At 40.8% G+C, this 12944-nt stretch overlaps 1 protein-coding gene across 3 annotated transcripts in view; it reads left to right on the top strand.

Moving 5' to 3' along the window:
* The window catches only part of kcnn3 (potassium intermediate/small conductance calcium-activated channel, subfamily N, member 3), a 45197-nt gene that overhangs the window by 12490 nt on the left and 19763 nt on the right, over window positions 1-12944 (top strand). For all 3 annotated transcript variants that reach the window (XM_026369923.1, XM_026369922.1, XM_026369921.1), the window contains one exon: window positions 985-1080. In XM_026369923.1, the coding sequence (XP_026225708.1) occupies window positions 985-1080 (96 nt within the window). The remainder of the gene's footprint in view (window positions 1-984; window positions 1081-12944) is intronic.

The raw sequence follows: 12944 nt of genomic DNA, 5'->3' as shown, positions 1-12944 counted from the left end.
CTCATTTTTTGTTGATATACCAGGAGCCTCCTTCAGAGTGCATCATTCACACGTCACCTAACCACTTACCGAAGACATAAATGAAACCGTGTTTAAATAGTTGACAATTAGGTAAGTTTCTACAGCGAGAGATACCAGTCAGTGTTGTATCACTGTTGTTGCTATGGTTACCTGCAGTTTAATAGACCCTGTGCACTGATTTAAAATGGTGATTAAAATGTCGTCTGGAGCGCAGAGTGAGATGTCCTGATGTTGAATTTTAATGGACATCTGTCAGCCAAACAAAATACATCGCATGGCTGTGATGTGATGTAGTTGAAGTAGGCTGCCCGTAATCACAGGAAACTTTCTTATCGCCACTGCCGATTCTTCTTTTACTTCATGAAATAAACACATACAGAAGAAAGAACAGCTATCGAAAGCAGTGGCACTTTCGCCTTTAGACTCTTCTGCAGTTCTTATTGTAGATGAGGTGGGGACAGGTGTGTGTGTGTCCTGTGCAAATGTGCTTGTGTATATGTGCGCGCACACATGTGTTTGAACTCCAGCAAGCTTTGCAGTGCTCTGAGTGTGTGAGGTGAGGGGGTTAAAGGAGCCACTGAAGTGCTATGAGTTGTATTGATCGGAAGTTCCCCGGTGCATTGATTATAAGCCCTATGAAACCAGACAAGCAGTGGATTTAAAGCCTGACTTCAGAGTGATATTGACGGGTGGAATACTACCATTCTACTTCTGTTCAACCTCTGAAAGTCTGTTTTGTAAATGTTACTTCTTATTGTCTGTGCCGAGGCGCTTCAGCTTTAGTACACATGCCATTTTAGCAGGGGAATGACAGGGGACATTGTGCGACAACTGGGAAGTTAAACCAGGCTCTGGACAATCGGGACCTTTTCAAGATCATGTTATCTTTGCTAAACGTGTTTGTTTTTCTGTCTGTATTCTGAATATTAAACTAAACATCATGGTGTGACTTTGTCTCTGCAGAGCTCCATGTATTCTCTGGCCCTGAAGTGTCTGATAAGCCTGTCCACAGTCATACTGCTGGGCCTCATCATAGCCTACCATGCACGGGAAGTTCAGGTAAAGCACAAACACAGACATTTACACACTAACTACTGCCAAGTCAATTTACAGCCATGTGACACTGGTTGATTTGGTGATTTCTTTCGCTCAGAGTTGGAGAGGAGAATCAATATCACTCTGCATATGTATGGGATTAAAGCTGGGAGGTGATTATCTTAGCTCAGCATAAAGACTGAAAGCAGGGGACAGAGAGTTTTGATCTGTTTGAAAGTAACATCCGCCTACTACTATCCTAAAGCCCCACTAATATCTCCGATTACATCTTTAGATCTTGTTTGTTTAATTCATACAATAACTTACAGTTGCTTATTATTTGTGCCTAAACAACAATTTAACCCTGTAAACCCACAACTTGATGTTAGTTAGTCAGCTTTGTATGTGCTGATAGGCAAATTCTGTTACCATTGGACAGAACCGGGAAAGCTTTACCCTTTGTTCCTCGTCTTTATGCTAAGCTAATGTAACCAGCTGTATAGTTTCATATTTAATGAAGAAACACGAGCGTGGTATTGATCGTCTCATCTAACTCTTGGCAAGACAGCGTGTTTCCCGAAATAGTACCTGTTCCCTGTAATGCCTTTTGTTTGTTTATGCCTCTGTTCAAATATAAACCGAGGCATATCCGAGCTCTATGCATATAGTGTACACATTATGTTGTTGTCCCTACGGCTCCAGAGTTAGACCAGGGGACTCAGGTGTGTGTCAGCTACAGCCAATTAATGACATTAATGAGAGTCTTAGTGGGATCGACGAAACTGTCCGCATGGCTTTGCATCAACTAGATACACACTGAATGTTAAATACACACTCAGCCGAGAACAATCCCATCATTGAATAGGCGCACGGAGAACACACATAACCCCCCCCACACACACACACACACACACACACACACAGTCCCAACCTCTCACAAGGCTGAAATAATCAATCAGAAATGCTTTCATGCTTCATGATATCTATTTTGCTGTTTGTCATTTCGCTAATATAATGGTACCACGGTCATTTAGCCGGGGTTTTCAAATGAAGCTATTTGCAATCAATGCGCATTGACTATTTATGGGAGTCTTGCAGGAATCAGACCCAATGAGTGCCCATACACCAGCTATTTCTCCCACCAGCTAAACCACAGAACCACACTCATCCATCTAGCCACATATTAGTTTAATGCTGTGACTTTTTTCATTACATCACAGCTTGGAAATGCCTTTTAAAGTTCCAGTGGGTCTGTGATGGAGATTAGGATGCAGTCTGCTCTGAGGTTCAGGCTCTCTCTCTCTGCAGATCAATAACTAGACAGCTGTTGCTCCTTCACTGTCATACACAAGGTGTGATAGACTGGTAATCAGTCGGTAATAGGCAGCCGCTGCGTATTAATATTCACAGAGAAAAGGAGCCGACGCAACGTATGCACATGTGGTGCACGTGCATGTGGGTGTTTGTGGATATGGCAAAGCATTCATTGATAAAAGAACCCTCACTTGTGCTTGTTTGATGTCACTTTAACATACAAAGTCAGTCATCTTCCTACACAACGTGGCTGCCGCACGTGACGCGCATGCTAATACTAACAAGATAGAGAAGGAGAAGAGATTGTGACTACTGTAAGCCCTGCAGAGAGAAAGAGAGAGAGAGAGAGGAATTAAAGAGGAGAGATGTAAAATGGCCTTCTGTTAATGTCTTTGACTAATAATTCCTTTTGATTAAATTAACTCAGGAGTTTGGGGACGGTGCTGTGGAGGCACGGGTGGGAATCGCAGCAGGGTGTGAGAGATGATGATAGGATTTAACCTAAAATCACTTTTGATCATAACGTGAGGGAGGATGGTGATGATTTCTAGGCATCTTTATCCAATAACAGCTTTAAAGATCTTTTTCATTAGCATTGATTTTATTGTTGTGGTCATTACATCTAATAATGTTGTTTTGTTTTTTTTACTTTTTTTAATTAACATTTCTTTTCCATAGCCTAACAAGTATACTACAAATGGAGGTGCATTTATTTATAACATTACATCCACTGTAGAGCAATATAAAACCACATTGTTGTTTTGGTTTAACATTTTTTAATCTTAATTAAATTTTTGTCTGTTCATTGAAAAAAAATAACACATATGAACCACTTACTGTTTAAGTTTACACTGATGATCTGTGGCAAACAGTTGTTTAAACTAACATTTATTTGGAGCCATGCTTCTGGTCACGTGGTAGACGTAAGTCTAATATCGGCACATCTTTTAGTTCTGCTGTTGCTCTCTGACAACTCCTTTGGGAAATATCTGGCTGTTTAGCTGCTAAATGCTGCAGTAGGCTCCCCAGTAAACGCTAGCTATGTCTGTCTGCTGTTTGGTACCGAGCAGGCGGCATACAGTCGCTTTGCAGAGCTCTTTTTTTCTTTTACACTAAAAACTGCTGCACCTGAAAATGCTGCTGAAGGGGTGAGCATCAACCAAAACATTAAAAAATAGCTTAAGGTTATTTATGGAGTCATTATATATAAGTAATTTATATTATTGATTATATGGAGCTTGATTTATGTCTTTAGCTTAGTAGCACTAAGGCAGAGAGCAGCTAGCCTGACTCTGGCCAAATTCAACAAACAAATCTAAAGGTTAACATTTAATATTTTAAACTTTTTCATCACCACATATGTAAAAAAGAAATTGTGGTTGTAGGGAGATATATGTAGGTCCACAATACTAATACATGTGAAATAGCTTTTATATAGGCCACATGTGAAGCCATACATTTCATTATATACTCTTTATATCATTCAGTACTGCTTGCTGGTGCCGGTGCTGGTTGTTTATGTCGGTGATCAACATAGGAAGTGTCAGTTTGTCTCCGTTTTTTATTGCTGGATGGTTCAAACAAACACACACACACACACACACATACATTCACACACGCCACGAGAAGTAAGTAATGCTGTGCAAAATGAAAGGCATTGTTCAATAAAGATCTCATTCTTAGATTATGACACACTCTGCTGGAGCATTTTGCCCAGCATGTAACAGGATATTACATGCATGCACACACACACACACACACACACACGTATATTTATACATTTGCACAGAAGATTGGAGAGACAGAGTAGCTGCAGATCAGAACGATGTTATCAGGTTTAGCTGGCATTTATTCCACCTTCCTCGATCTCCTTCTTTCACTGATCTTCACTTCTCTGTCCCTCCTCGTGTCTTTTATCTCACAGTACTACTTTTGTTTACCACCATTACACTGTTCTTCCTTTACTTTCTTCCTTCTTTCTTTCTCCTCTAGCTTCTCGGTCATTATCAGATTAGATCTGTCTCCCTTCACCACTGGGCTTCAATTCAATTTTGTTGTTGAGTTTCACATCCTTTCATCCTTTCACGTTCCTCTCTGACTGCTCTCCTCCCTTGTTACACTGCATTCAACTTCTCACCCATTCACCTTTCCCCTGTTGTACTTTAACACTCCTCTGCATTTCTCTCCTTCTAAAAACACTCATGCTCTTTGGTTTTACCCTTTTATCTTGTCCACTTTTCACACTGCTACATCTCACATTTTTCCTCTCGGCCCCCCTCTTTTGGTAGTTTTTTTTCTTCCTCTTCCTCGTCTCTCTTCATCTCTACTGTCTCTTGTAATCTGTCAGGGGACAGCTCAAGCCGATTGTGCTCAGCATGAAACAAGGAGAAACAATCAATCTAAGCTATAGTGCAATTCATCGGTAATAATTGCCGATTAAAAATTGTGTAGCCATTCTCCCGTTTTTCACTGACATGAAAGAAAATAATTTGAGATCTTATTATTTAGTGACAGAAATTAGCTTGTGGTGGAAGAACAATAATTGGTTTGTGTATAAAGCAAATGAGAATATGCTGTAAGTGATGTGAACATCAAGCAGAACAGTGTGTTTGCAAAGTTTTTCCGCCCATGTCATGCCAACGGTACAGCGAGACGTGACAGCGTAAAGAGACAGGGAGCTGACATGAGGAATGTTTGATTTGAAGCGAGAACATTGCACTTTTGTGTTGTGCTTAGTCAGCTGAGCCCTGACACTGACACTTCTGAGGGATTTCCTTTCATTTTGAACCCAACAAGCTGGAAAGACGAAATAGTGGCCAAAAAGAAAACAAACTGTGGTTGTTACGTTGATTTTAAATGATCTTATATCACATTTGATTGTATCAGTGAAACAAATCAGCACACCAGATTCTCTCAGTATGTTTACAGTGAGTTTTTTGCTATTCAAATGCCAAAATCTTAATTTTCATTAGTCATTCTGCAACATTTTTTGCCGTGAACTTGTGATTCCAAACTCTTCTATTTTGCACGTTCCTTCTCTCTTCCAATTTCCTCTGAGGGAGAAATGAGGCCTCTCTTTTCCCTGATTATGTCTTAAACCTTTGGCAAAAACGTGTAATTCTCAAGTGCCTGTTTGGGTGGTTATTGGTGTGTCTTGTCTGGTATTTCCAGCTCTGCTGTGCAATTTGCATAAAAGCACAAGATTACCCTGCAAGTGGCATTCAGACCCTGCTGGCTCTGTGTCGGTGAAAAAGTTATGACATTTTATCTGAAAGTAGTGTGGGATAAATAATTCCAACTCTTAAAAGGACTGTTTGTTCCTACGCATGTACTTCAGCCGGGTCAGATTTGTGCTGTATACAATTTAAAAAACGTAACATAAAAAACATATCAAATGTTTAAACTGAGAAGAAAAAAATAGGTTAATAAAAAAATTAGGTAATTTTGGAATTGATGGCAGCAACATGCCAGAAAGGGACAGGCTCGTGTTTACCACAGTACAGGACCCTCCTCTTCTAGCAACAGTATGTAAACAGTTTTGGGAGAGGAACGTTGCCCCATTCTTACTTTGACGTAGGATTCTTACAGTCCTGGATCTTCTTTGTTGAATTTTACATTTCAAGATGTCTCATATGTTTTCAGTGGGTGAAAGATCAGCACCTGCACTCTTCTCCTACAAAGCCATGCTGTTGTCATTAATGCAGGATGTGGTTTAACTTCATCCTGCTCAAATATGCAAGGCCTTTCTTGAAAAGGACATCATTTGGACGGCAGCATATACAGCTCTAAAACCTGGATATACGTGTATATACGTGTATATGTGTTTCAGCCTTGTCCCTTGTGCACAGAGATTTCTCCAGTTTCTGTCCGTCTTTTGATGATGTTGTGAACGCCAAATGATGATGATGTATTCATATATTTAAGTCTTTGCAATTTCATGCTGAGAAACATTATTCTGAAATGATTTGATGATTTGTCGATGCAGCTTTTCACAGCCTCTACTCACCTCTACTTCTAAGAGATTCTCTAAGATGCTCTTTTTATACCCTGTCATATTACTGACCCCTCGCCTATCAACCTAATTAGTTGCAAATGTTCTTCCAGCTCCTCCATGATAGTACCACTTACTTTTCCAGCATTTATTGCCTCGTCCCAACTTTTGCTGCCATCAGTTTCAACATTACCTCTGAATAAACCTTTTTTCTCCTAAAAAGGTACATTTTGTCATTTTAAACATTTCATGTGTTTTCATATGGTTTATGAGATTTGCATATTATTGCGTTTTGCTTTTATATCGATTTCAAACAGATGTTTAATTTAGCTTAATAATAATTTCAAGCGGAGATTTTACTCTGTTTACAAATGTACTTCTGCATTTGCGAAGCTTTCTGCGGCTCCGTAGTGGGCTGTGTAAAGTCTAATAAATTGTCTGACCTGAGTGTCAGCGCCAGTTGGGACTGAACGTTGCAGCAGAAGCTGGAAACTGCAAAAAATCTGGATGTGTGGAGTTAGAAAGAAGTGAGGCTACCAGACCTCCGTATTAAATTATTAATAATAATACTGTAGAAACAGTAGAGTCGTTTAGATACCGGGGTACCAGAATTGACAACAAGAAGTCGGAAGACAGAACTTTGACGACAATGTTTTATCAATGTTTCATTCAGAGTATCCTTATATTCTCCTTTATGTGTTGGTTTGGCTCTCACAGTGCAAAAATGCTCAAAGGAACGGGTTTAAGTCAGTACTAAAATGATTTAAATCAAATCCACCAAAAACTGAACAGATTCAAACACTCTTTTCTATCGCCTGTTATCACTATGGTAAACTTAGACAGGATGCTTTAATGTAAACACTTTTCAACTTGAGTCATGCTTTCTGCATCAGAACCGTTTTTATGGCTTGCGAGATTATACCTTTATGTATTCTGTGTTGGATGTTGTATTGTCTGTGTCTTTGTGCTACTTCACTGCTGCACAAACAATTGCCCTTTGGGGACAATAACGTTATTATTGATTGATTGACTTTTGGTATGAAACAAAATGTCACAGATATGTTAAATTACACCGAGTGTTCATAAAAAGGAAGTGCCATAACAGCAAGTATCTGTTCTGTTGCACAAACATTGATAAATAACAAATGAGAAGAAACATTATTATGGTCTTTAGTTTGGGATTGGATTGGCTATTAGGGTTGCCATAGTAACAGTACCTGCTGGACTGTGACAGATGATTTATTATTATACTGAGTTTAGAAGTATGTATGAGATACTTTGGTCATTTTTACATGTAAGAAACGTTTCTGTAGAGAACTTTTTGAAGGTGGCTGAGTTTTTCATGACTGCTACCTGGGTCACTGGAAAATGTTCTGGTCACTGAACTGTGCGGTGAATAAAAATGACATAAAAACATGACAGAGTCTCCTTCACCACCATAGCTCTTGAAACTCTGGAACACAAATAAGCATGGTGGGATTTTGTAATGATTGTTCCATTACAAGATCATATATTGACTGATCTTGTCACTGTTTTTCTTTCCTAATCACTGGTCTTTTTTACAATTAATTTAAATGAATGCTGTGTTAATGCAAATGAATGAACAGAGGCTGTCATTCAGATATTGTTAGAACTTCAGCAGAGATTGTTATCACCACCGTGAGCGAGGAGACATTTTTAGAGTGCTGTGATTTACTGTCCAATTTGTGCAACTGCACACCATTCATCTGAGTTAACATTGTACCCAATTGACTGAGATTGGTCTGGAATAATGGACACTGAGGTTTGAAACATTATTGGTTTAGCCAAAGATCAATCAAGAAAATTACACTATTAAGACAACTGTTTTTATGAATTACAGTTTCCAAGTCAAGTCAGAACAATAAATGATTCATAGCTCCAAAACCAGGCTCATCAGTGGCCTTGTCTTTTTTTCACACATAAATACACACACGGGGGAAACTTTTACATATCCAGCAACAAGAAACAGAGTGCTCTAAATCGAAAGGGTTCATTGTAGCTTATAAACTTGCAAGAAATCAGACTTAAAAGGCAAAAATTGAATTGTTGTTCAAATGGATCAAATAGAAGCTATAAGAGAGTGTGTGAGAAAGGGATATTTCTCCAGTCCATTAGTGCACTTTAGGCATTAGTGAACTGTGTTATTCAGTTACTTTTAGAAGATTTTAGAAGCTGTCTATTGATCAAGATGATGCCGGCTTGGCACTCACATCCACTCAAAGACAGGAAACATGGCATTAGGAAAATAAAGTGATCAGTCATCCTCCGAAAAGGCTTGTCATCTCGCCACGAGGTGATGTTCTGCATACTCTGTTTAATGTACACCTGCCCTAGGAGCCATAATAGAGGACAAAACTAGAATCGCGTGCCTCTGCCAACCAGTTAAGTTACAATTTACGTGTTCATCCAAGTGGACGTTTGTGCCAGGTGTAATGAAATTCCCTTCCAGGCGTTTCTAATATGTAGCATTGACGAGAATGGGACGGACAGGAGGTGACAGTGACACTGACCTTTGACCACTAAAATCTAATCAGTTCATCAGTGAACCCAAGTGGGTGTTTTTTGCCAAATTTGAAGAAACTTCGTCACATTCGAGGTCTCATTCGTGAGAATTGGACGGACATAATGCTTCCAGCCACAGCTGTTGGCTGTGCAGCCGTATAATGAGCGTGAGTTATCCACAGCATTCTGCTCAGACTGTCGACATGAATACACCATTTTGCACACTTATTTGAAACAAATATTAATTTATCACATGCTGTCTGTGTCACTAGCCTCTAGCCGTTTTCAGCAACACAGTTTGTCCTTAATTATTGCACCGAATTAAGGGAATTCCTGCTCTCGAGATGCCACTGGTGGAATCCTCTCTTCGCTCTCCTCTAGTTGCTGTTTTTAGACTTTCAAGTGACAAACTAGGCAACATCACATCGCTCACACACACACACACACACACACACATACACCACAACCGTGCACCTCCTCATCTCTCGCCCTTTTCCAACACTTCCTTTTCACTTCCCCGACACCCGCTCCCCTTTCTTTTCTCTAACGGCTGTGAAGCATCAGCCACGGGGGTGTTCCCTTAGAGCCGCAATTACGTTTAAGCAAGCGTGTTATCCTCTCTGCAAATTCACCTGCAGTAAATCTGTGCATGTGAATCTGTGCATGTGCGTGTGTGTGTGTGTGTGTGTGTGTGTGTGTGTGTGTGTGTGTGTGTGTGTGGTATTTGGCTCACCACCATTATTTTCTGAGTTTTCCAGGGATTTCCATGGTGTAGGACCCAAACATTTCCCCAAGGTGTGACTGCAAGTGTGAAAGTATGCATGCCTGCTTTTCAGTGTTCACTCTGTCACCGTCTCCTTCAGTGATTAGGGCCGACTCTGTCCCAGAATGTGGTTTAGTATTTTTCACTCCCGTGAGAGATGCCAACTTGAGGCTGCATTTGCCTGTTTCTACCTCTGCATTTTACAAGGCTGTGTGTATATCCGAAATTGTTCCTGTGTGTTCTGCTTTCTCCTTGGAAGAGTCTGGTCAGCACTGTGCCTGTACCACTGTGTGGTTCCATGATGAGAGACATCTGCAGTCAGGGACTTAACACAATTACAAAGGTATGGTGGATCCAGGGAGTGGAAGGGGTCAAATCATCCATCTGGGTGGATGAACATAAGGCTGGTGCAGCGGTAGCAGAGAGAGATGTTTGAGGTCATGTGGGTCCTCTTAGGCTACACACGTTTGCCTCTGAAACAAACCACAGTCTGTGTTTGGAGCTGTTATTTTCACACATTCCTCCTTTTCTGTTTTTCTGTCCCCCTTGCCTCCCATTGGGCTGCTCTTTGTTTTTGCTCTCTTACTTTGCCCTCCTTCTGTCCTGTCCACTTTCTGTTTCCTTTACTTGTCCCTTGGCCTCTTCCCCATGATGCCACATTTTGTTAAATTTAAGATCTTGTTCCTCCGTCCCCATGGGCTTGTTTTTTGTGTCCAACTTTATTTAGCTGGGCTGTTCCTTGACCTTCTTCTCTGTTTGTCTCCTGATACAGTTGACATCTTGTGTCTGTCTCACACACATATGAACACGTACATAGACAATGCCTACTTCCTTGTCCTCTTTCCAACCCCCTCCCCTCCTTCCACGTGCCGTCCCCATGTCCTGGTCATGTAGGGGCAGTGGCACTCACTCACTCCAATTGACAGATGACTTTCCTAATGGAATTTAATTATTTATCCCTTCCTTGTGGCGCTTTAGCCAGGAAAAGACCGACAGCAGGAGCGCGAGGGAGGACAGGACAGGAGGAGAGGGCGGAGGGAAGAGGAAGGGAGAGATGCTCATTTCCTCCAGTGGATAGAAAGTGGATCACCTCTTTTTTAATTTGGAGACATGGCATTCAGAAGGAGACGGGATGGTTCTGTTTCTCACATGTGTGCAGTTGAAGAAATGAATGAATGATTCTCTGACACAAAGCGATGTTTTCTCAAAGTGTGAATGAATATACATGAAGTTTGGTACCCTACTCTCCGGCTCAAACAAACACACATTCAGGAGGACCATCTGACTTCCACTGATTCACTGGCGATTCATCTAAATCTGAATCATCACTCTACACCTAACTTCAGTCCTAATCGCAATCCAAACTGACACATTTAAACCCAGAACTTCAGGGATTTACGTCGTGGGTACCAGCTTTTTGTCCTCGTAATGTGACAGCGCAAATAGATTTTTGTCCCTGAAATGTGAGTACACTCACACATAAACATTTGGAAGTCTCTGCTGAGAACATGAGTGTGAGACACTCTGTCTGTGCTTTCCTCTCTGTACCTCTTCACTTGCTGTCACACACACCTTTCTGCCTTCTTTCCCTTATCTCCTTTTTCTTTCTCCCTGCTTCATCTCTCACTTCATTTCTCTCTTTTTTTTTACTCTCTCTCCTCCTCTTGCTCTCTCCTTTTCTCTCTCTCTCTCCCTCTCTCTCTCGCTGGGGATCCTAATTAAGCTTGGCTGCTCTTTGATGTTGTTGCCTTGGCAACAGTCACCATGACAAGGCTGGGTCTGCACACACTCTCTCAAATTCACTCAGGCATACACGAATACACACAAATACAACACAAACACACACACACGCTCGCATATATACACACTCGAAATCATTAAGAATACAGCCAGTGTTTGACCCTCGGTTCAAATGATAGCTTACACAATTAGTCAGGTGTGTGCGTAGGCTACATGTGTGTGTACATGTGGGCTACATGTGTGCACAAACGGTATGACAGAAGAACAAGGACAACATATACATCCTGCTGGGCCAGATATAGATAATGATGGAACATACAGTGTTCGCATCCATAGGTGGTTTAGGAGATGGCAGAGGTTTGATCTGTCTTCATCGTGACAATGACCATAAGGGATCATGCATGCTTTCTCTAATGTCCGACCTGTTGTTGGCTGTGTTTTGTTTTCTCAAATAAATGTTTATGAGGCTAAAAGCCCTTGAGATGAATTGTGGTATAGAGCAACTGGTTGTTGCTCGAGGCAGTACAGCATCTGGTAAAGTCGGCTGATTTACAGCAGGAGATTTCTTCATTTTTCACACTGTTCCCAGGCCTTTATATCTTTATAGTCTCTGTTGTGAGCTTCTCTCTCTCTCTCTCTCTCTCTCTTTAACCTTTTCTGTCTTCTATCAAGGATTGCTAAGAATTGAATGCTAACGGTTTCCTCTTATATTTAAAACATGACAAAATACGTACAAAATACACGTGCATCACTAAACTGTGTGTTTTTGTGAAGCATTATGTTTACAGGTGTAGATTCACAAACAAGTTATTTGTGCTAGAAACTGGTAACTATCACTAAATGTGCTGTATCATGGTGAATTCCCATGTGATTAGGAGAAAAAGTTTTTAAGCACTCAAAATACTGACAAAGCTTTAAAAAGATTTTTTTTTTTTTTTTGCAGTGTTCTCGTTCCTATCTTTATCTCTTCATTTCCTCTGCACTTCATCCATCTCTTTCCACCGCCTTCTCCTCTCATCAACCTTCCTAACCTCCCGCCCCACCCCACCCCCCCCACCCCCCCCCATTCCTGTCAGCACCGTCTGGAGGAGGGCCCCTGTAATGAAACCTGCTCTTACCACTTCCTTATAACAACAGCTTAGGCGACAATATCAAGAGTAACCACAGCAATTACGAGCACAATACAACACCATACATGGAAGGAAAACTGCAATTAAAGTAACATTGTTAGGCACATGCTCACGAGAGTGGTAGAAATACCAGCGTAATAGTTTCCTTAAAAAAACATTGGGATTGTGATAATTATGAACCTGTTTTACGTAAGAGTAGCTGCTTGAGATCACTTGGCATCTTTGGTTTAATTTTAGTAAGACAAGAGTTACATGAAAATGAGCCAAAGCACTGTGTGGAAAATGAATAGATTACTGATTAGAGTGATGGTGTTTCACATCTCAGTAAAGAGACATTTACTCCAAATTGCCGCTGGTTCTTTTAATCATGGGATCAGTCAGCTGTACTGATGAGTGGACTGTGCCAGCAGAGGATTATGATGAAAAG

Source organism: Anabas testudineus, chromosome 16 (genome assembly GCF_900324465.2).
Source record: "Anabas testudineus chromosome 16, fAnaTes1.2, whole genome shotgun sequence".
In the NCBI taxonomy this organism is placed as follows: Eukaryota; Metazoa; Chordata; class Actinopteri; order Anabantiformes; family Anabantidae; genus Anabas; species Anabas testudineus.
The sequence above is the reverse complement of the archived record's forward strand: the minus strand, read 5'-3'. Positions and strand labels throughout refer to the sequence as shown.